Raw genomic sequence first — 26,173 nt, forward strand, 5'->3', positions numbered from 1 at the left:
TGAATAGGTGTGTAAGGAATGGGAGGCGTCTGCGTCCAGTTTACCTGCTTCCCTGGATGACCAGCTGTAAAAAGGGTATTACTGACATTATTATTAAACTTTATTTTATTTATTTTTAAAGGGTTAGAGCAGTAGTTGGTGGTCAGGTGCTGGGTCAGTGGTCAACATGGCGCTGGGAAGGCTGTCTGGCCACAGGCGCCATGTTGAAAGTGTCCATGGGGCGCGGGAGAAAAGAGGCTCAATTGGCCATGTTCCCTAAGGGGTGGACCTTGGATTAGGGCAGCAAAGCCAGGCCACCATATTTGGAAGGGGAAGAGAGGGGCACCATCCAGGCTTGCCAGTGTCGGTACATGAGCATAGCCATGCGTCCCACCTGGAAGGAGTCTGAGCCTGATTCCCACCAAGGCAGAGCAGGTTTGCCTTGTGATTGTGGGCCATGTATGGGGTGAGAGGACTGAGAAAAGTTATCTGGGAGAAGTGTGATGTTAGCTACAGAGTGTCCTTTTGTTGAGACTTAATTCTCTCTGAATGACAATAATACAATGAATGTTTTTTTTATTTATAAACTTAATATATAGATAACATTTGGAAAATAAAGAACTTATTTTAGAATAGATGACTTCCCAACTGTGGCTTCCACAGAATTACAAAAACAGTATGGTACAGATTCAATGGATCTTTTTTCATAAAATCTCATGGGTTAATTCCATTAAGTTTTTCATTCTTTTCTGTGCTGTACATTTCCATGTGACTAAAAGCAGGATTATCTGTCCCTTTATCTGGACATGGATCACTGTCCCGATTCTTCCAGTTCAGCACTTCTACTTTTTCATTCTGCAGAACAAAATTAAAAGAAGCAGAATTAATAAAATTCTTTTTAAAAATAACAAGTATGGCAGGTATTATATATTACATAGCACCACCGTCAGTAAAGCCATGTGTAGTCCATATACGTAATTCTACTTCATAATACTGCGATAAATAGTGCTGTATATACAGTACAGACCAAAAGTTTGGACACCTTCTCATTCAAAGAGTTTTCTTTATTTTCATGACTATGAAAATTGTAGATTCACACTGAAGGCATCAAAATTATGAATTAACACATGTGGAATTATATACATAACAAAGAATTGTGAAACAACTGAAAATATGTCATATTCTAGGTTCTTCAAAGTAGCCACCTTTTGCTTTGATTACTGCTTTGCACGCTCTTGGCATTCTCTTAATGAGCTTCAAGAGGTAGTCCCCTGAAATGGTCTTCACTTCACAGGTGTGCCCTGTCAGGTTTAATAAGTGGGATTTCTTGCCTTATAAATGGGGTTGGGACCATCAGTTGCGTTGAGAAGTCAGGTGGATACACAGCTGATAGTCCTACTGAATAGACTGTTAGAAGTTGTATTATGGCAAGAAAAAAGCAGCTAAGTAAAGAAAAACGAGTGGCCATCATTACTTTAAGAAATGAAGGTCAGTCAGTCAGCCGAAAAATTGGGAAAACTTTGAAAGTAAGGGCTATTTGACCATGAAGGAGAGTGATGGGGTGCTGCGCCAGATGACCTGGCCTCCACAGTCACCGGACCTGAACCCAATCGAGATGGTTTGGGGTGAGCTGGACCGCAGAGTGAAGGCAAAAGGGCCAACAAGTGCTAAGCATCTCTGGGAACTCCTTCAAGACTGTTGGAAGACCATTTCAGGGGACTACCTCTTGAAGCTCATCAAGAGAATGCCAAGAGTGTGCAAAGCAGTAATCAAAGCAAAAGGTGGCTACTTTGAAGAACCTAGAATATGACATATTTTCAGTTGTTTCACACTTGTTTGTTATGTATATAATTCCACATGTGTTAATTCATAGTTTTGAGGCCTTCATAGTCATGAAAATAAAGAAAACTCTATGAATGAGAAGGTGTGTCCAAACTTTTGGTCTGTACTGTACATTATATCAGCAGAGGGATAATTGGTTGCAATGTCAATCTGCTCATACACAGTTAAAAAAATTTCTTACGCTGCTGTATTTTTGTCAGTTATCACACCATGTACAGGTGAAACTCGAAAAATTCAAATATCATGCAAAATTTATTTATTTCAGTAATGCAACTTAAAAGGTGAAACTAATATATGAGGTAGACTCATTTCATGCATAGTGAGATATTTCAAGCCTTTATTTCTTATAATTTGGATGATTATGGCTTACAGCTTATGAAACCCCAAAGTCTCAATCTCAGGTACCCTTTGCTCAGGGGGTATGGATTAATTAGCTGACTAGAGGGTGACACTTTGAGCCTAGAATATTGAACCTTTTCACAATATTCTAATTTTAAGTTGCATTAATGCAACTCCTTTTAAGTTGCATTAGGCCGAGTTCACACGAACGTGTGTGACCCGTGCCTGTGCTGCGGCCCACAAATAGCGGGCCGCAATGCACGATCGCCGGCCGTAGGTCAGCCGCATCGGATCGCGGACCCATTCACTTTAATGGGTCCGCGATCCGCCCGTTCCGCTAAAAGATAGGACATGTTCTATCTTTTTGCGGAACGGAAGTACGGGACGTAACCCCACGGAAGCACTCCGTAGTGCTTCCGTGGGGTCCCGTCCCGTGCGGCCGTTCCGCGATTCCGGATTTGCGGACACATTGAAGTGAATGGGTCCGCATCCGTGATGCGGAATGCACACGGAACTGTGGCCGTGTATTGCGGCCCACGATTTGCGTGCCGCAATACGGCCACGGATAACACACGTTCGTGTGAACTTAGCCTTACTGAAATAAATGAACTTTTGCACGATAGTCTAATTTTTCGCGTTTCACCTGTATATGGTTGGCACTGATTAGCAAAAGTCCTTTCTTAAAAAATTTACAAAGTATACTCACTTCTTTGCCCCAGCTGGAAGGAAGCAGTACTTTAAGATATGCAAAGTCTTGAGATGTTAAGAGGAAATCCCGATTTACATTTTGTTTTAAACCTCCTGCAAAACAATACGGTATCATAAGTGAAGAAACATTTACCCATGGATGAGCTACTGAGCACGTTGATTATTGTAGTCTTCATAATTTTCCAGTGGTGCTCTGAGTTAAAGGTGTCTACAATGGCTTTATTTACAATTATTATATTTAGCTACAATATCCATGACAGAACCTATGTAGGTAAGAGACACAGTACACCTAATGTAATCTTCAAATATTCATTTTTATTCCCATACACAGCAGTTGCAGTTTAAGATTAAACATTTAAACATCCAAAAGCCCTTAACACGAGTAGATAACTGACTGAGTGACAAACGAGTCGTTATTTAAGTCATTAACGTTCAAATGACAGCTCTTTGGACGCACACAGTATTGTGTATATATTTGAGTGGTATTGTGTAATAGATCATTTGTCAGGCACACAGTTGTACTTAATATAAATAATATAGCTGGCAGTCACACTATCTAATAACACAATGTAATATTGTGAACTGGTTGGGTAGCCGGTAGGTTGTGAGGATCATGTGTAATAAGTTGACTCCACGTGGCCTTGATATACCTCCCTGCTATATAGAGAAGGAATTAGATAATATTGCTTATTTAGTTAACTATAAAAGATGTATTACAACCTATAATAAAACATCAAAAACTTCATAAATGATAATAACTAACAAGTTACTTCTCGGAGGGCCCTCCCGGTAATGGGTCAAATATGAATCTGTACATAATAAATACAATGCCTTTTATGGAGAAAGTTGAAAAATATATTAAAAATTAAAAAATATAAAAAAATATTAAATTGTTTGATTATGAGGAAGAGCAGTATAATGAACAGCTGGGTCATCGCAATTGATCCTTAAGGCATATGTCTGATTGTGGGATCAGTATAGGGCATCCATAAAATATTAATATACTGCAGTTTTAGGGAACAAAGTGGTATAATTTATCTGTGGTTACCACATTGCTTACTCACGGTTTTGCTTTCTTTCTGGGCCATTGTTGTAATTAAACCAAAAGATAAGTGACAGTTGTGGGTGGTGTTTGGGAAAAAAAACTGACTGTGTTACCCCTGAAGCGTGAAAAGGGTGTGTTAAAAAGGTGTGTATATCTCCCACTTCAATTTGACCAACAGGAGAACACTTGAAGGAGTGAACAAATTTCAAATCCACACCCTTTTGTGGTTTGCTCACGTATTTCTGGCTGAAGTAATTAACATGACATGAGTGACATAACGATTCCACACCCACTGTGGAATCATCTGTGCTGTAAACTGTTTAGAATTCTGGACGATGAATGATGATTAAGGTGTCTACATTAGCGACCTCAAGAACAACAAACTAACGATTATCGCCTGTCATTTAATCGTTTACCGTTTTTACACTACTAGATAACTGATCACTTTCGCTCGATTTTACAATTTTTTAAACAGATTATCTACTCATGCAATAGGGCCTTTAGAATAGCCTAGTCAAAGCCTCGAACTCAATCCAATTCAAAACCTGTGACAGCAACACAACCCATCTAATGGTGCATTCACACAACTTAATCCATTTTGCGCTCCCCAAATCACAGATCCGCAAAATAAAGATGTGGTCTGTGTGCATCCCACACTTTTTGTGGGCCCCATTGAAAAAATGTTTATTGTTATCCACAAAATGGACAAAAATAGCACGTGTTCTATAATTTTAACAGAAATGAATGGGTCTGTGCAAAAAAATGCAGATTGTTAAAGCAATTTCGCCTTGAGGAATAGGCAAAAATCCCAGTGTCTTGATGTGCTAAGATGAGACATCAGTTTGTCTTTTGTCTTACCAGATAACAGGCTTACTATTATTCCAACAATAACAGCAATGATTGTACCGATGGTACTGAAGTATAGATAGGACAATGAGTACCAGTCATCAGCCAGTGCAGGTCTGGGAAATAAAGGAATGAAAAATAGGTCATTCATAATTACACAAATATAATAGTTAAAGTAAAAGTAACAGTGGCTACACCTAGTGAGTGGATATAGATATGGTGCTCACTCCGCAACTCACCCCAAGTTGCCAGGAAAATGTAATTAAAAAGTATAAAAAGTATTTATGGAGGGCACACAAAATATCTGATGCAATGTGGACTTAATCAGATAGAATGTTTATTGATTATACAGCCCTACTGTATATAAATAAAAAGAAAAATCATAAATAAAATAAAATAAAATCTATTGCACATTTTATACATCTATTTTATGAAATGTGCAATAGATTTAATTTTATTTAATTTATGATTTATCTTTTTATTTATATACTGTAGGGCTGTATAATCAATAAACATTCTATTTGATCAAGTCCACATTGCACCAGTAGTAGATGGTTATGATCTATAGTTCCAGACCAAAGACTAGGTACAGTACCATATAAAGAATAACAATTCAGTGCTCTAGTTACTCCTGAATAAACAACCTACCATTCCACACACAACCAACCTCCATGCATTCACTACCACAGACGCACCCCCTTCAACACCCAACAAACTAAGAGGAACCTGTTTTAAAGAAATCTCCACTGATACACAAACGGCTCAATTGTCTGAGAGTAAAATCCTACTGTTAAATCCTTCTACTTCTGACTTACTAAAGAGAGCAGTTTATATGGTAGGAACTCAAAATATCCATAAATACTTGCCTCATATTTCTGTCTTGTGCATAGATGAAGTACTATAAACAAATAATATGGTGAAAAAAGGTATACGTCCAGATTGATTATGGCCGCCATCACAGTGCCGTGGCTCACATCAAGCCACATTAGAACCCTGACTCTCACACTAGAGAAGTGCGGCTTAGGCAGGGCTCTTTTGTTACTACTGGTGCTCTTTGCTCCTGAAGAAGTGTGCGTACCAGGCACACAGAAACGCGTCGAGCCGTCCAGTACTAGTACTCCTCTCTAGCTGTGGCTGATAGTTGGCTGTATATGAGCCACATCAGCTGGTACATCTGCTAGCGGGAGTACAGCACCATTGTTTCGTCCCCAGTGGATGGCATAGTGCACGGCCATCTCCTGTGTGACGCTCATATCCCGGTGGCGAGAGCAGTGCGGTTACCGTGCCCAGCACTGGGTTTCTTGCTTATATGGAGAGGCTGGAGGTCTTTATCCCTAGGATTTAATAATTATTGCACGTTATACGGCCTAAATGATCCCTATATCATGTGGATAATACCCTTGTGACATTGAGATTGAGATAAAATATATCTATCCACATGTTGAGCAGGCACGTTTATTGTGACAATAATTATATATGTGACAACTAAAACACCATACAATACATTTAACCTTGGTGAATTACAGGGGAGAGGTGTGTCATTTTGGCATTACACACTAGATGCCACAGATCACCCTAGGGGCTCTAAGTGACACCTGGCCTGTATTTTTAATATTATATCAGAGGCTATACACCCCTTTGAATTTTTAATACTGGATATCAATAAACTTTTTTTGTTTTTTGAGTTTCAACATCCATGAACATTATATTTGCTTGTGCATGGATGTCAGAAAAAGTCACGATGGCAAAGAATATCACAAAGGAAAATCTGTAACTTTTTAAAGGAGCTTTCCAAAAAGAAATAAAAAAGAGCCCCAGAAGTTTAAAAATAATATAACCCATAAAAAAAAACAATGGTTGTTGTGGTGATCCGCTTCAGCAAGTGAGTGGACCTTTGGACATGTGGAGCCAGGACAAGGAAATTAAGAGTAGCAGGAAACCATACCAGTGTCGTAACAGTAGTGGTGGGGTATCAGGGAGGGTGAGTGCTGAGTAGTGCTTATTTTTTCCATCCAACCCCTTTGGTCCCCTTCTTTTTTTATCTATTTTAGTTTACCCCCAAAAAATCCTTTAAAGAGGTTGTGAAATATATTCTACATTTTTCAAACCAGCACTTGGACCTGAATACATTTGTAACTGCATTTAATTAAAAATTTGTATAGCTAGTGACATATTCAATAAATATTTATATAATCTGTATAGTGCCCCCTAATGTTTGTTCTTTTCCTTATTTTCTGTCTGTCTCACTGAGCTGATCAAATGTGCTCAGTTCAAACAGAGAGAGAGCTACTGCAGAAAGTTACACAGAAAGAGAGAGAGAGAGAGCTGCTGCAGAAAGGACACGACCCCCTGAGCCGCCAGATTGAAGATAATCTAACAGAGCAATTGGAATGGTGAATGTGGAGATCTCTGGATCCATGTGAGGTACAGGGCTGGTTCTAGCTTCGTTAGAAAGAGATTGTCATGTACCATATGATGTCTTATTTTCATTTTTTACATTAATTATGGGATAACCCCTTTAAAGATTTTCCTATTTTATAGAGTGGTTATAATTTTAGATGATGCCACAGTCAGAGTTGTTAGTATTATATAATCAAGAGAACTAATTCTGTAGCCAGTGTACGAGAGCCCTTCCAATTGTCTCAACCTTAGGCTCAATTTCTAGTATAAATCTGTGATTTGCCTTGATTCTGTCCATTTTTATAAGTAGCATTAAATTTCATTTTTACAAATGTCCGTCAGTTTTATTAACAATCATGTCATACAATATGAGAAGCATCACATACCTGTCAGCCACTTGTGCTTCTATCATTAAGTCTGTTACTGTAGGAGGTGCTGTTGTTAAGGTCCAGTTGGTATCTGCGGTACTAAAATTACAGCCCTCTACAGACAGGTATTTAGGTAAACTTCTTATAGGAAGAGTGGGATAAATCAGAGATCCAATCCCAACCCACAATGAAACTGCAAACCCTGCTAGGAGGCCAACCACGGCACCCTGCAATTCAAAACAAGATTGGATTTAATGGGTGTTTTGTCACAGCCCATCAAGATGTGCATACATTACAAAATGTATATTGGAGGGAATATAATAAGAAAATGGTAGCAGTAAACACAGCACATTACATGAGGACGATACAAAATATGAACAGGTTTCATACTCAAATTGGCCTTGCCCAGGAAAAAGATGGCTGTTTGAGTGCGTGACAACTTTGACATCATGTAAGTTTAAGACCTCCATTTAGATTAACATTAAATTAAATTCAGGCACTTACCAATGAGTTTGCAAATGGAAAGAGGATTCCTAAAGTAAAAAGCCCCAGCAGTGGACCACCAACCATTCCAAAAATGGAGAGTGCTGCCTATAGAAAAAAAATCATTGATGTAACCATTATATGTAAAAAAGTATTCGGTAAGGTTTATGTAATGATCATTTTCTAATTACAACCAGATACAGTTGAATAGTGAAGAGGGGAGCTGTAAGCTTCTGGCTCCACCACTCTGTGACCAGTGGTTCGGCGCAGACAGTGTTGGCCTGGGGTGACCTGGGGCCTACCAGTAGCATTCATTCTGGGGGCCTACTATACAGATACATGCAAATGTTATCTGACCCCCCCTTCACAAATTCATAAAACTACGCCAAAACACTTATTTTCAGTAGTAGTGTGCTGCCTTGGCTGCTCCTTAGACTCTTCTGTCAGTATCCTGCTGACTAGCTTCTACCTTGGACTACAGGAATCTAAACTATGTGACCCAGGATGACATGCTCACACAGCAACAGACAGCAGCCTGAAGGCTAGGTCCCTTGGTAAAGAGGATACTGGCTGGCCTAGAAATCATGTAAACCCCCTGATGCATCATACTATTTGTTAACCCCTTCCCAACCTACGGCAGTAGTCGGGTCATTAAACATGGCGCCCAGTCATGAGCAGGGTGGGCAACGTAGCCATCAGGTTTCTGCTGTTTCACACAGCAGACACACCGAGCTAATGTCTGCAATAACGTAGATCGTACACATTTAACACCTCAGATGCTGCGGTCAATTGTGACCACAGCATCTGAGATGGCTTTCCCTAGGAGTACTGCTCTCCTGGGGCCCGAACGGCTCCTATATGTTGAGATTGGATTAGCTGTTTGTTCCTTGTGGTACCCTCCATCCCTCTGAAGGATCTGAGGCTACTACAGCATAAGGGCTCATTCAGACAACCGTAAGTGCTCCATGCCCATATTGAGGATCGCAAATGGCAGGTCCACAATATATGGGCTAGGGATGAGCGAATCGACTTCAGAGGAAACATGCGAAGTCAATTCGCATAAAACTTCGGTTCAATACTGTACGGAGCGAGCGTATTGGTGCAGATGAGCCAAAGTTATTACTTCGCGAAGTCTCACGTGACTTCTGGTAATAACTTCATAGATTAATTTTTACTGTAAAAAAAACAATTTCCCGAACTCTGGTTAAGTTCCAAGTGGTCCTATCTTTTGCCATACTTTGCGGATTGCAGATCCATTCATGTAAATGGGTTCGCACAGCAATATGGGATTCACATAGCAGGTGCCCGTTCATTGCTTATAGCAGTCTGCATTACAGGCACGGAGCCCTTACGGTCATCTCAGTGAGCCCTAAAGATTGTTTGCACTGCTGCATCCCAAAATACCAGAAATATTTAAATATAAACGTATTTATCCCATATGGAGAATGCCGTAACAAAAAAAAATCTAAATGGCCGATTCACCCTTTGTTCGTCTCTTCACCTCGCCCCCAAAAAACGTAATGAAAAGTTATCAAAAAGTCATATACACACTCCAAAATAGTATCACTGAAAACTACAGATCGCCTCACAGAAATGAGCCCTCACACAGGTCCGTAGAACATAAATATAAAAAAATTATGGGGTCAAAATATGGCGATAAAAATGTATATATTTTATCAAAGTTTTTATTTTTTTTACAAGTATTAAAACACAATAAAAACTATGCAAATGTGGTATCGCTGTAATCATACTGTCAGTTTTCAGTATTTCATCCATTTGGGCTTACAGCTACATTGTATGCTATATGAAATAGTGACACAGGCCTTCTTACGGCTATGTGAATGGAAAAATAAAAAAATTACAGCTCCGGGAAGGCAGGGAGTGACAAACGAAAATGCAAAAACGGAAAGGGTTGAATAACCTTTTTTATATGGATGCATAGACTGGTTTAAATGTTGTATGATGCTTATCTGTATGTAGTGCAGTCAGTGCACTCTGCCATGTGCCACTTGGACCAGGAGTGGGGGAATTAAAGGAACACCCTGGCTCAGGGCACAACCACGGAATTCCCTGCATCACGATGGACCAGTCCGAGCCTGAACTCAGGTAAGGCTACTTTCACACCTGCGTTCAGTGCGGATCCGTCTTGTATCTGCACAGACGGATCCGCATCGATAATGCAAAAGCTTGCATCTTTGCTCGTCATGGGAATGTGGGCTAGGTAAGTATGCACTGTGTGGGGGGCACAGGAGAGGGCACAACAGGGACAATATAGAAGGTGAGGGGCACATCAGGGTGCATTATTCTGTCTGGGGGCATACAAGGAGTATCATACTGTGTTCGAGACACATAAGGAGGCATTTTACTGTGTGGAGGGGGCACATATAGGGTCACTATATTGGGTGAGATTAGCTTTGCTACAGTGTGGAGCTTTGCCATTCAACAGAGGCCCCCAGATATACCTTTACTTGGGACCCCAAAAATACCAAATCTAACCCTGATTACAAGCCAATATATATGTAACAAAACAGATATAAATTTCTGCTAGCAGGAGATTAAACATGTTTTAAATGTCTACATAACATTTACATATAATAAATGTTAAATAAGTCATTACCTGTAATAAGCCTCCTAACACGGATGCCAAACCAGCCATTGCAATACATACAGCACCATACAAGAAACCTGGGAAGTACAGATATCATTCAGAAGTGGGAACTTGTGAAAAACTAATTTTACATACATAGAAGATAAAAACCTGGGTGAAATGACATATACCAGTAAGGGCGAAGGGGGTGGTTATTCATAATTCAGTTCACTAATAATTCAGTTCTCCCTTATTGATGGTTGCCAACACTCCACATCTGTGACCACTTGATTATTTTATTGCCTGCAGATTGTACTTTATTGGTCAAGCTTTGGATACCTACAGAAGGGTGCTAAATCTGGCCACACATAGGTTGAGGGCCTCACCTGAATGTGCACGTTGGATCAAGATAAGTGGATGACAGACACATCTAGATTTGCTTATATCCAAGGAGGAGAAACCAATTGGAAAGGTAAATTCCACCCTGTGAGACTATTTTCATGCAGCTCTTGGGATGAGGGTCTCTCTATATAGTTAGAATTCTGATCCTGTTTAAGGTGTCTACTAATAAAACCCATGTCTTGAGCAGAATCCTTTTTGAATTGCAGAATTTGCTGTGGACTTTTTGATGATGCCTTGATAGGCAAGTTCTAATTTTGCTTATTATATATGGTAAATGATATGTCAGGTGTTATCTTACTTGTTCCTTTGGAAATCCATGACAGTTTGGTCTCGCTGAGAGATGGGAAATAAGGTTTCACAAGGTCTTCTACTGTAACAGCTGCCAAAGCATTAATACTGGATGACACAGTGCTGGAAAACATAATTATAGTGTCCTTAGTGGTAGCACTTCCCTTTTATAGTATGCTTTATAAAACTTTTTTTTTTTTTTTTTCAAGGTCGTAAACTGACCACTTTCTGATGACCTGGGACCAATATGTATGTAATATGACTATATGGTACTTACTTATATAGCCCTACTAATATAGCCTTTCTTGGTATTATTTGCCATTTTTTATATATTTCAGAATTCATGCCCTCTTGTTAGGCAAATCTTCTGTGCTGTCCGCGTAGAGGTCCTGCACATAAGATGGCCGCTGATGGAGGGTCATTTGATCAGACACATCACTCAGTCTCCTCAATTTCTAACATACTACACCTGTATTAAACTCCCAGCAGTGCAAGAGCAGAAGATATAGTCTTTGTGAATGCTGAAGACGTGATTTGAAGTGATTTGCCTGGTCACAGGACCCTCCATCAGCAGTCCTTTCATGGACAGGACCTCCATGTGGACAGTAGCGTTGAGCGAATCAAAATGTCCGAAGCGGACTTCGATCCAAATTTCAGGAAAAATTTGATTTGCCGAGTCCGGCACATGTATGTTAAAAGCCATGACAGATATAAAAAAGAAAAATCAGACATCATATAGTACAGGACAATCTCTTTCTAACAAGGCTAGAACCACTCTGTACCTCAAATGGATCCAAAGATCTCCCCATTCATTGCCCCAATTGTTCTGCTAGATTTATTTGCAGGCTGGCAGCTCAGGGTGTGTGTCCTTTTTCAGGGAGTATGTCCTTTCCACTGCATTTCTGTCCCTGTAACTGTCACATCTTCTAATAGAAGATATGGCTGGTGACCAGGGGCATAACGATCGCAGTCGCAGAGGGTGCGAACGCGACAGGGCCTAGCGGGGGCAAGGGGCCCGCTTCGCTCACATGTAACTCACATGTAACAGGGCCCAGCATTTTTACTGTACTTAAAGCTGGGCCCTTTCAGAGCGCTCAGCTCACCTGCATAATAAGCATTTCAGTCTCCAGGCCTCCAGCATCAGGCCCTGGTGCTGCCCTACTAAAACTAGACACAAATTAATCACGTGGGCGGAGCCGAAATGGCCATTAGGCTCCACCCACCTGCTTAATTTGTGACTAATTCTAGTTGGGGAGCTGCGGGGCCTGATGCTGGAGGCCTGGAGACTGGAGTGCTTATCATGCAGGTGAGCTGAGCGCTCTGACAGGACCCAGCTTCAAGTACAGTGAAAATGCCAGGCCCCGTTACATGAAGACTGTGGGCAGTGGGGGACACTACTAGGGGCTGTGGTACGCAATAATGGTGGCAGTGGGGGACACTACTGGGGACAGTGGGGAACACTACTGGGGGCTCTGGGGAACACTACTAGGGGCTGTGGGGGGGCACTACTAGAGACACTACTGGTGGGCTGTGGGGGACACTACTAGGGGCTGTGGGGGGCACTACTGGGGGCAGTGGGGGCACTACTGGGGGCAGTGGGGGGCACTACTGGAGACATTATTGGGGCAGTGGGGGACACTACTAGGGGCTGTGGGGGGCACTACTGGGGGCAGTGGGGGACACTACTGGGGACATTAATAGGGGCAGTGGGAGGCCCTACTGTGGGCAGTGGGGGACGCTACTGGGGACATTACTGGGGCCAGTGGGGAACACTACTAGGGCCTGTGGTGGACACTACTAGGGGCTGTGGGGGGCACTACTGGGGGCAGTGGGGGCACTACTTGAGACATTACTGGGGGCAGTGGGGGACACTACTAGGGGGTGTGGGGGGCACTACTGGGGGCAGTGGGGGGCACTACTGGGGACATTATTGGGGCAGTGGGAGGCCCTACTGTGGGCAGTGGGGGACGCCTCTGGGGACATTACTGGGGGCAGTGGGGAACACTACTAGGGGCTGTGGAGGGCACTACTAGAGACACTACTGGTGGGCAGTGGGTGACACTACTAGGGACTCTGGGGGCACTACAGAGGGCAGTGGGGGGGGACTACTGGGGCCAGTGGGGGGGATTACTGGGGACATTACTGGGGGCAGTGGGGGACACTACTAGGGGCATTACTGTGGGCAGTTGGGGACACTACTAGGGGCTGTGGGGGCACTACTGGGGGCACTACTGGGGGCAGTGGGGGACACTAGTGGGGACATTAATAGGGGCAGTGGGGGCGCTACCGGGGACATTACTGGGGTAGGGGGGGACACTACTAGGTGCTGTGGGTGGTACTACTGGGGGGCAGTGGGGGACGCCTCTGGGGACATTACTGGGGGCAGTGGGGAACACTACTAGGGGCTGTGGAGGGCACTACTAGAGACACTACTGGTGGTCAGTGGGTGACACTACTAGGGACTCTGGGGGCACTACAGAGGGCAGTGGGGGGACTACTGGGGCCAGTGGGGGGGATTACTGGGGACATTACTGGGGGCAGTGGGGGACACTACTAGGGGCATTACTGTGGGCAGTTGGGGACACTACTAGGGGCTGTGGGGGCACTACCGGGGGCAGTGGGGGACACTAGTGGGGACATTAATAGGGGCAGTGGGGGCGCTACCGGGGACATTATTGGGGCAGTGGGGGACACTACTGGTGGGCAATGTGGGACCCTACTAGGGGATGTCGGGGGCACTTCTGGGGACAGTGGGGGAACTACTGGGGACAGTGGGGAGCACTACTGGGGACGGTGGGGAGCACTACTGGGGACATTACTAGGGCACTGGGGGACACTACTAGGGGCAGTGAACAAAAAGTATGGAAAAGAACAAACAGCTGGTGGCGCTACACAGTGTAGGGCAGGTATGGCCAACCTGTGGCTCTCCAGCTGTTGTAAAAGTACAACTCCCACCATGCCCTGCTGTAGGCTGATAGTTGTAGGTAGTCTAAGCATGCTGGGAGTTGTAGTTTTGCAACAGCTGGAGAGCCTCAGGTTGGCCATCCCTGGTGTAGGGGATCGCTCTCTCTCAGGGGTCGGCAATGACAGACTGCTTTAAACAGGGGTTAAAGTCCATACTGTGCTTTATTCTGGGCACTTCAACACCAGCACAAACATAAACAAAGCGAAATAAATACCTGCCCGGATAGGCATTACCTAATACATAGGTCGTCTCTACCTCACCTATAGAGCGCAGTTCACCCATGATTAGATACGGCTTCCCTCAACCATGAGATCCAGCAGCCTCCTGGCTTTCACACATTCTCGTGCCATCCAGCCCTCCTTGCTGGAGCCACACAGAGCCCCTGGTGGCTTCCTTCTCCAAAAGTTCCCCCCTTCACTTCTACACTGAGGACTGGTTTATCCTCCAGTGATTACACCCAGCAGGCCTCACCTGTGGTGGAATAGGGATGTGGACTGAAATATCCACCCCCTCTACACCTCTCTCATGTATGAGGCCTGTCACTGCCTCACAACAGATATACTTTATTGAATAGCTCAGTGGCTATACTAAATATTTAATTACATGCAATTTCAAAGGTATTCAGATCCAGGTGCTGGTTTTAAAAATGTAGCACAGCCCCTCTAAAAAATGTGATAATAAAAAAAGAACACAGTTTACCTTAAGGTCCCACTGTATGCACATGCCACAAACAATCCGGGAAGTCCTGGATAATCCCGCAAAATGTCAAGAGCTAGGTAAGGCATCAGCTAAAGGGGCGAACAAAATAATATATATATAGTAAGAAGAAAATTAGATTGCATAAGTCTTTGTGTATTTTCTTTTACAGTGGGATGCGAAAGTTTGGGCAACCTTGTTAATCGTCATGATTTTCCTGTATAAATCGTTGGCTGTTACGATAAAAAATGTCAGTTAAATATATCATATAGGAGACACATAGTGATATTTGAGAAGTGAAATTAAGTTTATTGGATTTACAGAAAGTAAACTAAGAACTAATTATTGGAACTCAAATTGGCTTGGTAAGCTCAGTGACCCCTGACCTACATACACAGGTGAATCCAATTATGAGAAAGAGTATTTAAGGGGGTCAATTGTAAGTTTCCCTCCTCTTTAAATTTTCTCTGAAGAGTAGCAACATGGGGGTCTTAAAACAACTCTCAAATGACCTGAAGACAAAGATTGTTCACCATCATGGTTTAGGGGAAGGATACAGAAAGCTGTCTCAGAGATTTCAGCTGTCTGTTTCCACAGTTAGGAACATATTGAGGAAATGGAAGACCACAGGCTCAGTTCAAGTTAAGGCTCGAAGTGGCAGACCAAGAAAAATCTCAGATAGACAGAAGCGACGAATGGTGAGAACAGTCAGAGTCAACCCACAGACCAGCACCAAAGACCTACAACATCATCTTGCTGCAGATGGAGTCACTGTGCATCGTTCAACCATTCGGCGCACTTTACACAAGGAGATGCTGTATGTGAGAGTGATGCAGAGGAAGCCTTTTCTCCGCCCACAGCACAAAAAGTGCCGCTTGAGGTGGGCTAAAGCACATTTGGACAAGCCAGCTTCATTTTGGAATAAGGTGCTGTGGACTGAAGAAACAAAAATTTAGTTATTTGGGCATAACAAGGGGCGTTATGCATGGAGGAAAAAGAACACAGCATTCCAAGAAAAACACCTGCTACCTACAGTAAAATATGGTGGTGGTCCCATCATGCTGTGGGGCTGTGTGGCCAGTGCAGGGACTGGGAATCTTGTCAAAGTTGAGGGACGCATGGATTCCACTCAGTATCAGAAGATTCTGGAGACCAATGTCCAGGAATCAGTGACAAAGCTGAAGCTGCGCCGGGGCTGGATCTTTCAACAAGACAACGACCCTAAACACTGCTCAAAATCCACTAAGGCATTTATGCAGAGGAACAAGTTCAACGTTCTGGAATGGCCATCTCAGTCCCCAGACCTGAATATAAGTGAAAATCTGTGGTGTGACTTAACCGCCTCCGGACCGCCTAACGCAGGATGGCATTCCGGAGGCGGCAGCGCTGCGCACAGTCACGCATATACGCGTCATCTCGCGAGACGAGAGATTTCGCTCAAAGCCGGCCCGCGCATGGGCATCGCGGGCCGGCAAAAGTTAGAGGACAAGTTCGTCACCAGCCTGCCAGCAACGATCATTGGCTGGCAGGCTGGCGATTTTCAAAAAAAACGAATCAGAAGCCACATAACACATCATATTAGTAAATATGATGTGTTAAATGGCTTGTCTGCTCCTCTGCTGGTCCTTTTCGTCGGTTGGTTCCAGCAGAGGAACAGACATCACTGTGAGTACCCACCAAACACTACCCTTAGCCCCAGATCACCTTCCATCACCCCCATTATCCAAATTAACCCCTTGATCGCCCCCTGTCAATCACTTAGTGAAAGACAAAAAGTGATCAGTGTAAACTGACACTTTTTTTCCCCACTAGTATTGGCTGTTAGGTTTTAGGATAGTTTAGGCCCCTTGGTTAGGTAGTTAGCGATCGGTTAGCGCCCAGCCCACCGCACCGCAGTATCGCTAATCAGCATTTGTACTTTTATAGTATCTGTAAGTGATCAAAACTGATCACGGTCAGATCTATAATTGTATTAGTGTCACCTTAGCTCACCCTCCACCCAAAACGCAGTGTTTGCCCGATCAGGCCTGATCGGTCGCCCACACGTGCGTTCACCCACGCCCGCCCCGCCGCAGTGACAAAAAATATATATTTTTTTGATCACTGCACATTCATTTTACACGCACTGCTGCGATAAAAAAATCAGTTTTGATCTTTTTTATCAACCGCAGCGGCCTCCGGTACTTCGCTAGCCTCCCTTTTGTAAGACAGGCTTGCTTTTTTTCTTGGGTAGTCTCAGGGAATACCCCTAAATTTAGTAGTCCAAATGTCAAACAGGGGGTATTCTTCTGAAGAGGCCTACAGGATTCTGACCCAGTCGGATGAGGAATGGGAACCCTCATCTGACGAATCTAGCGGGTCAGAATATGAACCTGTAGAAAGCAGTGGCTCTCTGACCCAAAGTTCGGACGAGGAGGTGGAGGTCCCTGATAGCACCAGGCGTACCCGGCCCCGTGTTGCTAGACCACAGGTTGCGCAGTATCCGCTTCAAGAGCAGCAGAGTGGGGCTGGGGCTGTCGGATCACGTGGTGAGGCATACACCAGCAGCGCAGCCCTCCCTGGACCTAGTACCAGCACTGCCGTACAACATGGTGACGTGGCGAGCACCAGAAGGGCAGTTGAAGCTGGTACGGTGGGACGTGCAGTAGTTACCCCGTCGCAGCCATCGCACAGACAGGCCCGTAGAGCCCCTAGAATCCCTGAGGTGCTGGCAAACCCTGATTGGCAGTCACCAACTTCAGCCGCACCATTAGTTCCCCCTTTCACCGCCCAGTCTGGAGTTCGGGTTGAGACAGCTCAGATCGGTTCGGCCCTGGGATTTTTTGAGCTGTTCTTGACTGCGGAGCTCTTGGAATTAGTCGTGGCAGAGACAAACCGGTATGCCACACAATTTATATCCGCCAACCCGGGAAGCTTTTATGCCCAGCCTTTCCGGTGGAAACCAGTCCAAGTTTCCGAATTAAAAAATTTTTTGGGCCTTCTCCTCAACATGGGTCTAACTAAAAAGCATGAATTGCAGTCATATTGGTCCACGAACCCGATTCATCACATGCCCATGTTCTCTGCTGCTATGTCCAGGGCACGATTTGAGGCCATCCTCCGTTTCCTGCATTTTAGCGACAACACCACCTCCCGTCCCAGAGGCCACCCAGCTTTTGACCGGCTCCACAAAATTCGGCCCCTCATAGACCACTTCAACCAGAAATTTGCAGATTTGTATACCCCTGAGCAAAACATCTGCGTAGACGAGTCCCTAATACATTTTACCGGGCGCCTTGGCTTCAAACAATACATCCCAAGCAAGCGTGCCCGGTATGGGGTCAAATTGTATAAGCTCTGTGAAAGGGCCACAGGCTATACCCACAAATTTCGGATCTATGAGGGAAAAGATCAGACCCTGGAGCCGGTCGGTTGCCCTGACTACCTGGGGAGCAGTGGGAAGACAGTCTGGGACTTGGTGTCACCCTTATTTGGCAAGGGGTACCATCTTTATGTGGACAATTTCTACACAAGTGTGGCCCTCTTTAGGCATTTGTTTCTAGAACGGATTTGCGCCTGTGGCACCCCGCGAACTAGTCACGTGGGCTTCCCCCAATGGCTCGTTACCACCCGTCTTGCAAATGGGGAGAGGGCTGCCTTGTGTAACGAAGAACTGCTCGCGGTGAAATGGAGAGACAAGCGTGACGTTTACATGCTCTCCTCCATTCACGCAGACACGACAATACAAGTTGAGCGAGCAACCCGTGTCATTGAAAAGCCCCTCTCAGTCCACGACTATAATTTGCTCATGGGAGGGGTGGACTTCAATGACCAGATGTTGTCTCCGTATTTAGTTTCCCGACGCACCAGACGCTGGTATAAGAAGGTGTCTGTATATTTAATTCAATTGGCTCTGTACAATAGTTTTGTTCTCTACAGTAAGGCTGGGAGAACACGATCCTTCCTCAAATTCCAGGAATAGATCATCGAGAACCTCCTGTATCCAGAAGGTTCCGTGGCCCCATCCACCAGTGTAGTTAACCGTCTACACGAGCGACATTTCCCCAGTGTCGTTCCTGGTACCTCAACCCAACCGTCACCCCGAAAAAGATGTCGTGTCTGTAGCAGGAGTGGAATAAGGCGTGACACCCGCTATTTCTGTCCTGACTGTCCTGACCACCCTGCCCTATGCTTTGGAGAATGTTTCCGGAAGTACCACACACAGGTACACTTAGCATAGGGATTGCATCTCACAGGACAGGCACACAGGGCTATTAGGGCCCTTTTACTCACAGCTGCTGCAAACCTCTCCTTTCACCTGGGATAAAGTGCATAACGTACTTCGCCACATCTTTGGGCGATTTGCGCTTTGCACATTGTCCCATGGGGTAGGAGAGGTTTGTTCTATAAAGGTAAAAAAAACGAAACAAAAAAAAAATTACCGGTAAGTAAAAAAGTTAACCTTCAGTTAAAAAAGTTAAAAAAAGTTTATATGTTCTGTTCAAAAGTTAATAAATTTATTGCGTTGCGGCCTGGTTTTTTCTTTTTTTTTTTTTTACCTTCCAGGTGGACCAACCGATCGACTAGCTGCAGCACTGATGTGCATTCTGACAGAAGCATTGCGCTGCTGTCAGATTACACGCAAGTCGGTGTATGCGGCGCTGCAAGACGAGATTTCTCCTCTGCAGTAAAAGATACGTTTGCCGAGGCATATGAGCTGAGGAGGTGGCGGTGTTCATATACTTTGGCAAACACTTTGTATATATATATATAAAAAAAAAAAATCCCGGCAAGGATTTATTCATCCACATCGATTGATGTGAATGGAGAAATCTGGTTTGCCAGGGCATACGAGCTAAGTGGGTATGGATGTTGGGCGGAGCTCCTATGTCCTGGCAGACGCCTTTCCCCTCCTTTTTCTTTTTTTGGCAGAGATTTTTTCATCCACATTGATCGATGCGAATGAAGAAATCTGTGCCGTTCATTTTTTTCTTTCAGCCCAGAGGCTGAACGAAAAAAAAAAATCTCATTACCCGTATGCTCAATATAAGGAGAATAGCAGAAACTTCTAATGCTGGCCATACATGTAATGATTGCGGAGACCCTCAAATGCCAGGGCAGTACAAACACCCCACAAATAACACCATTTTGGAAAGAAGACACCCCAAGGTATTCGCTGAGGGGCTTTATTGAGTCCATGAAAGATTGAAATTTTTGTCCCAAGTTAGCGGAAAGGGAGAAATCAATTTCCACTAACTTGTGGCAAAAAATTTTTTTTCCTATGAACTCGCCATGCCCCTCATTGAATACCTTGGGGTGTCTTCTTTACAAAATGGGGTCACATGTGGGGTATTTATACTGCCCTGGCATTTTAGGGGCCCCAAAGCGTGAGAAGAAGTCTGGTATCCAAATGTCTAAAAATGCCCTCCTAAAAGGAATTTGGGCACCTTTGCCCACCTAGGCTGCAAAAAAGTGTCACACATGTGGTATCTCCGTATTCAGGAGAAGTTGGGGAATGTGTTTTGGGGTGTCATTTTACATATACCCATGCTGGGTGAGAGAAATATCTTGGTCAAATGCCAACTTTGTATAAAAAAATGGGAAAAGTTGTCTTTTGCCAAGATATTTCTCTCACCCAGCATGGGTATATGTAAAATGACACCCCAAAACACATTCCCCAACTTCTCCTGAATACGGAGATACCACATGTGTGACACTTTTTTGCAGCCTAGGTGGGCAAAGGGGCCCACATTCCAACGAGCACCTTTCGGATTTCACTGGCCATTTTTTACAGAATTTGATTTCAAACTCCTTACCACACATTTGGGCCCCTAGAATGCCAGGGCAGTATAACTACCCCACAAGTGACCCCATTTTGGAAAGAAGACACCCCAAGGTATTCCGTGAGGGGCATGGCGAGTTCCTAGAATTTTTTATTTTTTGTCACAAGTTAGTGGAAAATGATGATTTTTTTTTTTTTTCTTACAAAGTCTCATATTCCACTAACTTGGGACAAAAAATAAAAACTTCCATGAACTCACTATGCCCATCAGCAAATACCTTGGGGTGTCTTCTTTCCGAAATGGGGTCACTTGTGGGGTAGTTATACTGCCCTGGCATTCTAGGGGCCCAAATGTGTGGTAAGGAGTTTGAAATCAAATTCTGTAAAAAATGACCGGTGAAATCCGAAAGGTGCTCTTTGGAATGTGGGCCCCTTTGCCCACCTAGGCTGCAAAAAAGTGTCACACATGTGGTATCTCCGTATTCAGGAGAAGTTGGAGAATGTGTTTTGGGGTGTCATTTTATATATACCCATGCTGGGTGAGAGAAATATCTTGGCAAAAGACAACTTTTCCCATTTTTTTATACAAAGTTGGCATTTGACCAAGATATTTATCTCACCCAGCATGGGTATATGTAAAATGACACCCCAAAACACATTCCCCAACTTCTCCTGAATACGGAGATACCACATGTGTGACACTTTTTTGCAGCCTAGGTGGGCAAAGGGGCCCACATTCCAAAGAGCACCTTTCGGATTTCACTGGCCATTTTTTACAGAATTTGATTTCAAACTCCTTACCACACATTTGGGCCCCTAGAATGCCAGGGCAGTATAACTACCCCACAAGTGACCCCATTTTGGAAAGAAGACACCCCAAGGTATTCCGTGAGGGGCATGGCGAGTTCCTAGAACTTTTTATTTTTTGTCACAAGTTAGTGGAATATGAGACTTTGTAACAAAAAAAAAAAAATCATAATTTTCCGCTAACTTGTGACAAAAAATAAAAAGTTCTATGAACTCACTATGCCCATCAGCGAATACCTTAGGGTGTCTACTTTCCGAAATGGGGTCATTTGTGGGGTGTTTGTACTGTCTGGGCATTGTAGAACCTCAGGAAACATGACAGGTGCTCAGAAAGTCAGAGCTGCTTCAAAAAGCGGAAATTCACATTTTTGTACCATAGTTTGTAAACGCTATAACTTTTACCCAAGCCATTTTTTTTTTTTACCCAAACATTTTTTTTTTATCAAAGACATGTATAACAATAAATTTAGAGAAAAATTTATATATGGATGTTGTTTTTTTTGCAAAATTTTACAACTGAAAGTGAAAAATGAAATTTTTTTGCAAAAAATTGTTAAATTTCGATTAATAACAAAAAAAGTAAAAATGTCAGCAGCAATGAAATACCACCAAATGAAAGCTTTATTAGTGAGAAGAAAAGGAGTCAAAATTCATTTGGGTGGTAAGTTGCATGACCGAGCAATAAACGGTGAAAGTAGTGTAGGTCAGAAGTGTAAAAAGTGGCCTGGTCTTTCAGGGTGTTTAAGCTATAGGGGCTGAGGTGGTTAAAGAGAGCTGTCCATGCTCGGAAGCCATCAAACCTGAATGAACTAAAGATGTTTTGTAAAGAGGAATGGTCCAAAATACCTTCAACCAGAATCCAGAGTCTCATTGGAACCTACAGGGAGCGTTTAGAGGCTGTAATTTCTGCAAAAGGAGGATCTACTAAATATTGATTTCATTTCTTTTTTGTGGTGCCCAAATTTATGCACCTGCCTAATTTTGTTTAAACAATTATAGCACACTTTCTGTAAATCCAATAAACTTCATTTCACTTCTCAAATATCACTGTGTGCGTCTCCTATATGATATATTTAACTGACATTTTTTATCGTAACAACCAACGATTTATACAGGAAAGTCATGACGATTAACAAGGTTGCCCAAACTTTCGCATCCCACTGTATATGAAAGTGCTTTTAAGAAGGTCTCCTACATTTTAGGTCGTGTTTTTAAATATAGTATATATTAAGCAAAGATATCAAATCCTGTGCAGAGCCCACAGGTTGTGAGCAAATGAGTTCCAGTAAATACTTTAATGTAGATTGGCCACATGTGCAGTACTTCAGAAGGACTACTGCAAAGGGTTAATTACTATTAACAAAGTTAGTATCATGTTTCTTAAGTTAAATGTTGTGATTTTTTTATGTACTTAATGGCACAGCATGGACAACAAATGGTTAACATCTTGGTAAATTGTGTTAAGTTGATAGAGGATGGACTAGGTCTGCCCCCTGGCTAGTCAGTGTGTAGAGAGTCTAGTGTGAGAAGTGCAAAACATGTGTGTTACAGTCCTGCACAACTAGGCCCAAGTTGAGAGAATCCTAATCTCTGAGCCTACTACTCAAGTACCTCTAAAAGGAGAGACCAGACATCTAAGAAGGTCTAGAACTCACAAAGTCGTGCAAACTTCAGACCACAAGGTATTGTGCTCGTTAAAGGCAGAAAGGCTCTGCTGCTGTGGAAGGATTATTGCTGAGGCAACCTCCATACTGAGACGGATTGGCCCTAGTTTCTAAATTTCTGCACCCCTCTGGGAATCTCAGAAGCAGAAGAACCTTGTTGCATGCCTCTGATTCTGATGAGAGACTGCAGTGTGTTCTTTAGAAAGAAAGAGGAGTGCTATAGCCACCATCATTGTTTCTGTCTATACGCTGCTATTGAGAGACTCCGTTTATTACAACTAATGGGTCTCATTGTAGTTTCCACTATTTATCAGTCCTGCCTTGCACCCAGCAAATTATCACACATGAAGGGAACCCTACCATCAAGCAGGAGCCCGAATACCAGATATGCCCCAAAGGTTGTGCCCTCCTGTCATTGTACAGTCCTGGAGAGCCAAAACCACTGCTCCCATCCTCCACTCACTCCTCTTGGGCCGCCGCATAAGTGCACAAGCATTTTTCTATTGAAATGAATATTCGTTATGGAGACCTACAAGTGTCTCTTTATGACATGATATATAACAACACATAGAAAAGCCTTTAAAAACGTGATGAAGCTGTTAGCTGACTCTACCATCATATACAATAGAGGTGTATTATATCTTACATTGCATATGTCTCCCTAATGACGACCAACACAACTGATATACATACATAGCTGCTGATACAGGAGGCACCCATATCTACAAGGCCTGCTGGATGATAGCTTTTATATATGTGCACTTGTTTTGAAGGCACATTTGCACTAAAGAAAGCTTTAAGGCTCCATTGCTAAAACATTTAAGTATAATTACCTTAAGAGGAGGGTATCTGGCCATTTTGGGGTATTTTTTCTTACCTGGTCAGGGGCTGATACTAATTTGGCAGTCCAGGGGTCACAGTCCTTATATACAGAATACATAGCCAGTCCACAAAGTACCGCACAGGAAAGAATAGCCCAGAGTCCTAACAGATTCACATACAAGGACCTAATAAAACATGTAATGCATAAAAATGTCATTAGCAAATGTATATATATTTATAATCATTACTGTGTAGTACATGTGGTTGCGAGATTAGATTTTCTGTTAGTGACATTATACACCTATCAGCCATAACATTTACCCCTTGACGACCAGTGGCATACATGTACTGCGGAAGTCGCCACTTTAAAAATGGACAGCAGATACCCAATGCGTGGAGAAAACAAATGCCAGCTATCCGGATACTGTGATTGCATTCCGGTGCATGGATTCCGCTCCAGTGCGCGCCAGTAATCCATAAAAAGTGCATCCAGCACCCAGATTGTAAATGAATGTAGACTTTATTTCAATTATTAAAAATTATATTCCATAGGCAAAAGTGCAGTAATGTAACCCATGCATTTCAATCACCTAAGTGATCTTAATCATGGCATGATCGTAGACATTAAAACCTTCAGATCTGGCGAGCTCTGGGGGATCCACTAGTGGGGTCATATCGCTGCACTACAGTAGTCTTATGGAAATGCAATTTAAAAAACAGCCTCTCCGATTGTATGATAAATGGCGGAAAGATATAACCGACTTGACGGAAGACCAGTGGCACACAGTGTAAGAATGGTTTACTGATATAGCGGTGGGTGAAGCACACAGAATGTCACAGTTGCTATTGTTGCATAGAGTTTATCGGACACCTGCTCTCCTAAGGAAAATGGGATACAGATTAGACGACTTGTGTCCAAGGTATGGGACGCCCAATGCTACGCTGATACACCTTATGTGGAACTGCCCTAGGCTGAGGAGGTACTGGGGGCGAGTGACGGATGTCCTAGGTTTGAGACACACATAGTAATCATCGCCAGGTTGTGTGTACTTGGATGTGTTGAAACGTTATCATTACCTGCTGAAGATAAATTAGCAATTATTCGCATATTGTATCAGGCAAGGAAGGTGATAGCGTATCTTTGGGTGGATCCCAACTCCTCCTAAGGTTAGGGAACTAGTAAATAAGGTTCACACCCTGTTGCAAATGGAGAGATTTGTATACCAAAAGAGGAACAACCTCAAAAAGTTTGAGAAGATTTGGGGCAGATGCATGCAACATTATAATATTGTAGATTAACATTGAGATTGTAGGTTGATCTGAGTGGGAGGTGGTGAATGAACTGCCCCGGTCATAGCTGTTGAGGGGTTGATGTGCTACATGTGTTTTATTACTTTATCTTGTAATATGCTATAATATGAGTTGAACGGAAGATTTGATATATGTACTACACCAATGTGAACTGTGTATCTGGGTAATAGCGGATTGGAGTTAAAACTGCTTTTCATGTTCGGATTTTTATTTTCAGAGACTTTTGGAGATTTTCTCCTCTGATGTAGGACATTTGGGACCAGAAGGGGGAGGGGTGGGGAGAATGTTTGTTCTCTTTATTTCTTTAAAATTGCTCAATAAAAACAATCTGATTTAAAAAAAAAAAAACTTCAGATTCCATTGTCAAATTAGACCATGGCATCTGAATGATGATAGGGGTAACCGTTGATTGTCTGTGAAAGCCCTGGTCCCTCTGAAGAACCAAGGGCTTTTAGAGCTGTAGTTCCTATGGCAATGAAGTGCAATAGCAATTCAATGCAATGTATTGTGGAAGCAATCTAATGGTTGCTTATTATAGTTATGTATGTAAAAAAAAAAGTATATAAAAAGAAAAAAAGAAAGTTCTAATCTTCCCTATCCTAAAATACCCATTCTATTAAAATATACAAATATTTTTCCTATACGGCAAACTGTGTAATGGCAGAAAATTTTAATGGCCTCCCCCAAAAATGGAATAAAAAGTGATTAAAAAGTTATACACACTCCAAATTAGTATCAGTTAAAACTATAGATCGCCCCACAAAAACTAAACCCCCACAAAGTTCCTTAGACATAACTATAAAAAATGTATGTTTGTCAGAATATGAAAAGAAAAAAAAGAAAATTTCTAAAGTTTTTTT

General features: G+C 43.0%; 1 protein-coding gene across 1 annotated transcript in view; it reads right to left on the bottom strand.

The window, feature by feature from the left end:
- Positions 1 to 693: 693 nt before the first annotated feature.
- LOC120982028 (sodium-coupled monocarboxylate transporter 1-like) overlaps positions 694 to 26,173 on the bottom strand; it is a 43,381-nt gene continuing 17,901 nt past the window's right edge. Inside the window, exons 7-15 of the mRNA XM_040411936.1 lie at positions 24,058 to 24,187; positions 14,952 to 15,040; positions 11,298 to 11,410; positions 10,628 to 10,695; positions 8,032 to 8,118; positions 7,546 to 7,754; positions 4,772 to 4,875; positions 2,867 to 2,961; positions 694 to 834 (exon numbers count right to left, since the gene is read on the bottom strand). Coding sequence (XP_040267870.1) covers positions 694 to 834; positions 2,867 to 2,961; positions 4,772 to 4,875; positions 7,546 to 7,754; positions 8,032 to 8,118; positions 10,628 to 10,695; positions 11,298 to 11,410; positions 14,952 to 15,040; positions 24,058 to 24,187 — 1,036 coding nt within the window. The remainder of the gene's footprint in view (positions 835 to 2,866; positions 2,962 to 4,771; positions 4,876 to 7,545; positions 7,755 to 8,031; positions 8,119 to 10,627; positions 10,696 to 11,297; positions 11,411 to 14,951; positions 15,041 to 24,057; positions 24,188 to 26,173) is intronic.

This window comes from Bufo bufo, chromosome 1, assembly GCF_905171765.1.
Source record: "Bufo bufo chromosome 1, aBufBuf1.1, whole genome shotgun sequence".
In the NCBI taxonomy this organism is placed as follows: Eukaryota; Metazoa; Chordata; class Amphibia; order Anura; family Bufonidae; genus Bufo; species Bufo bufo.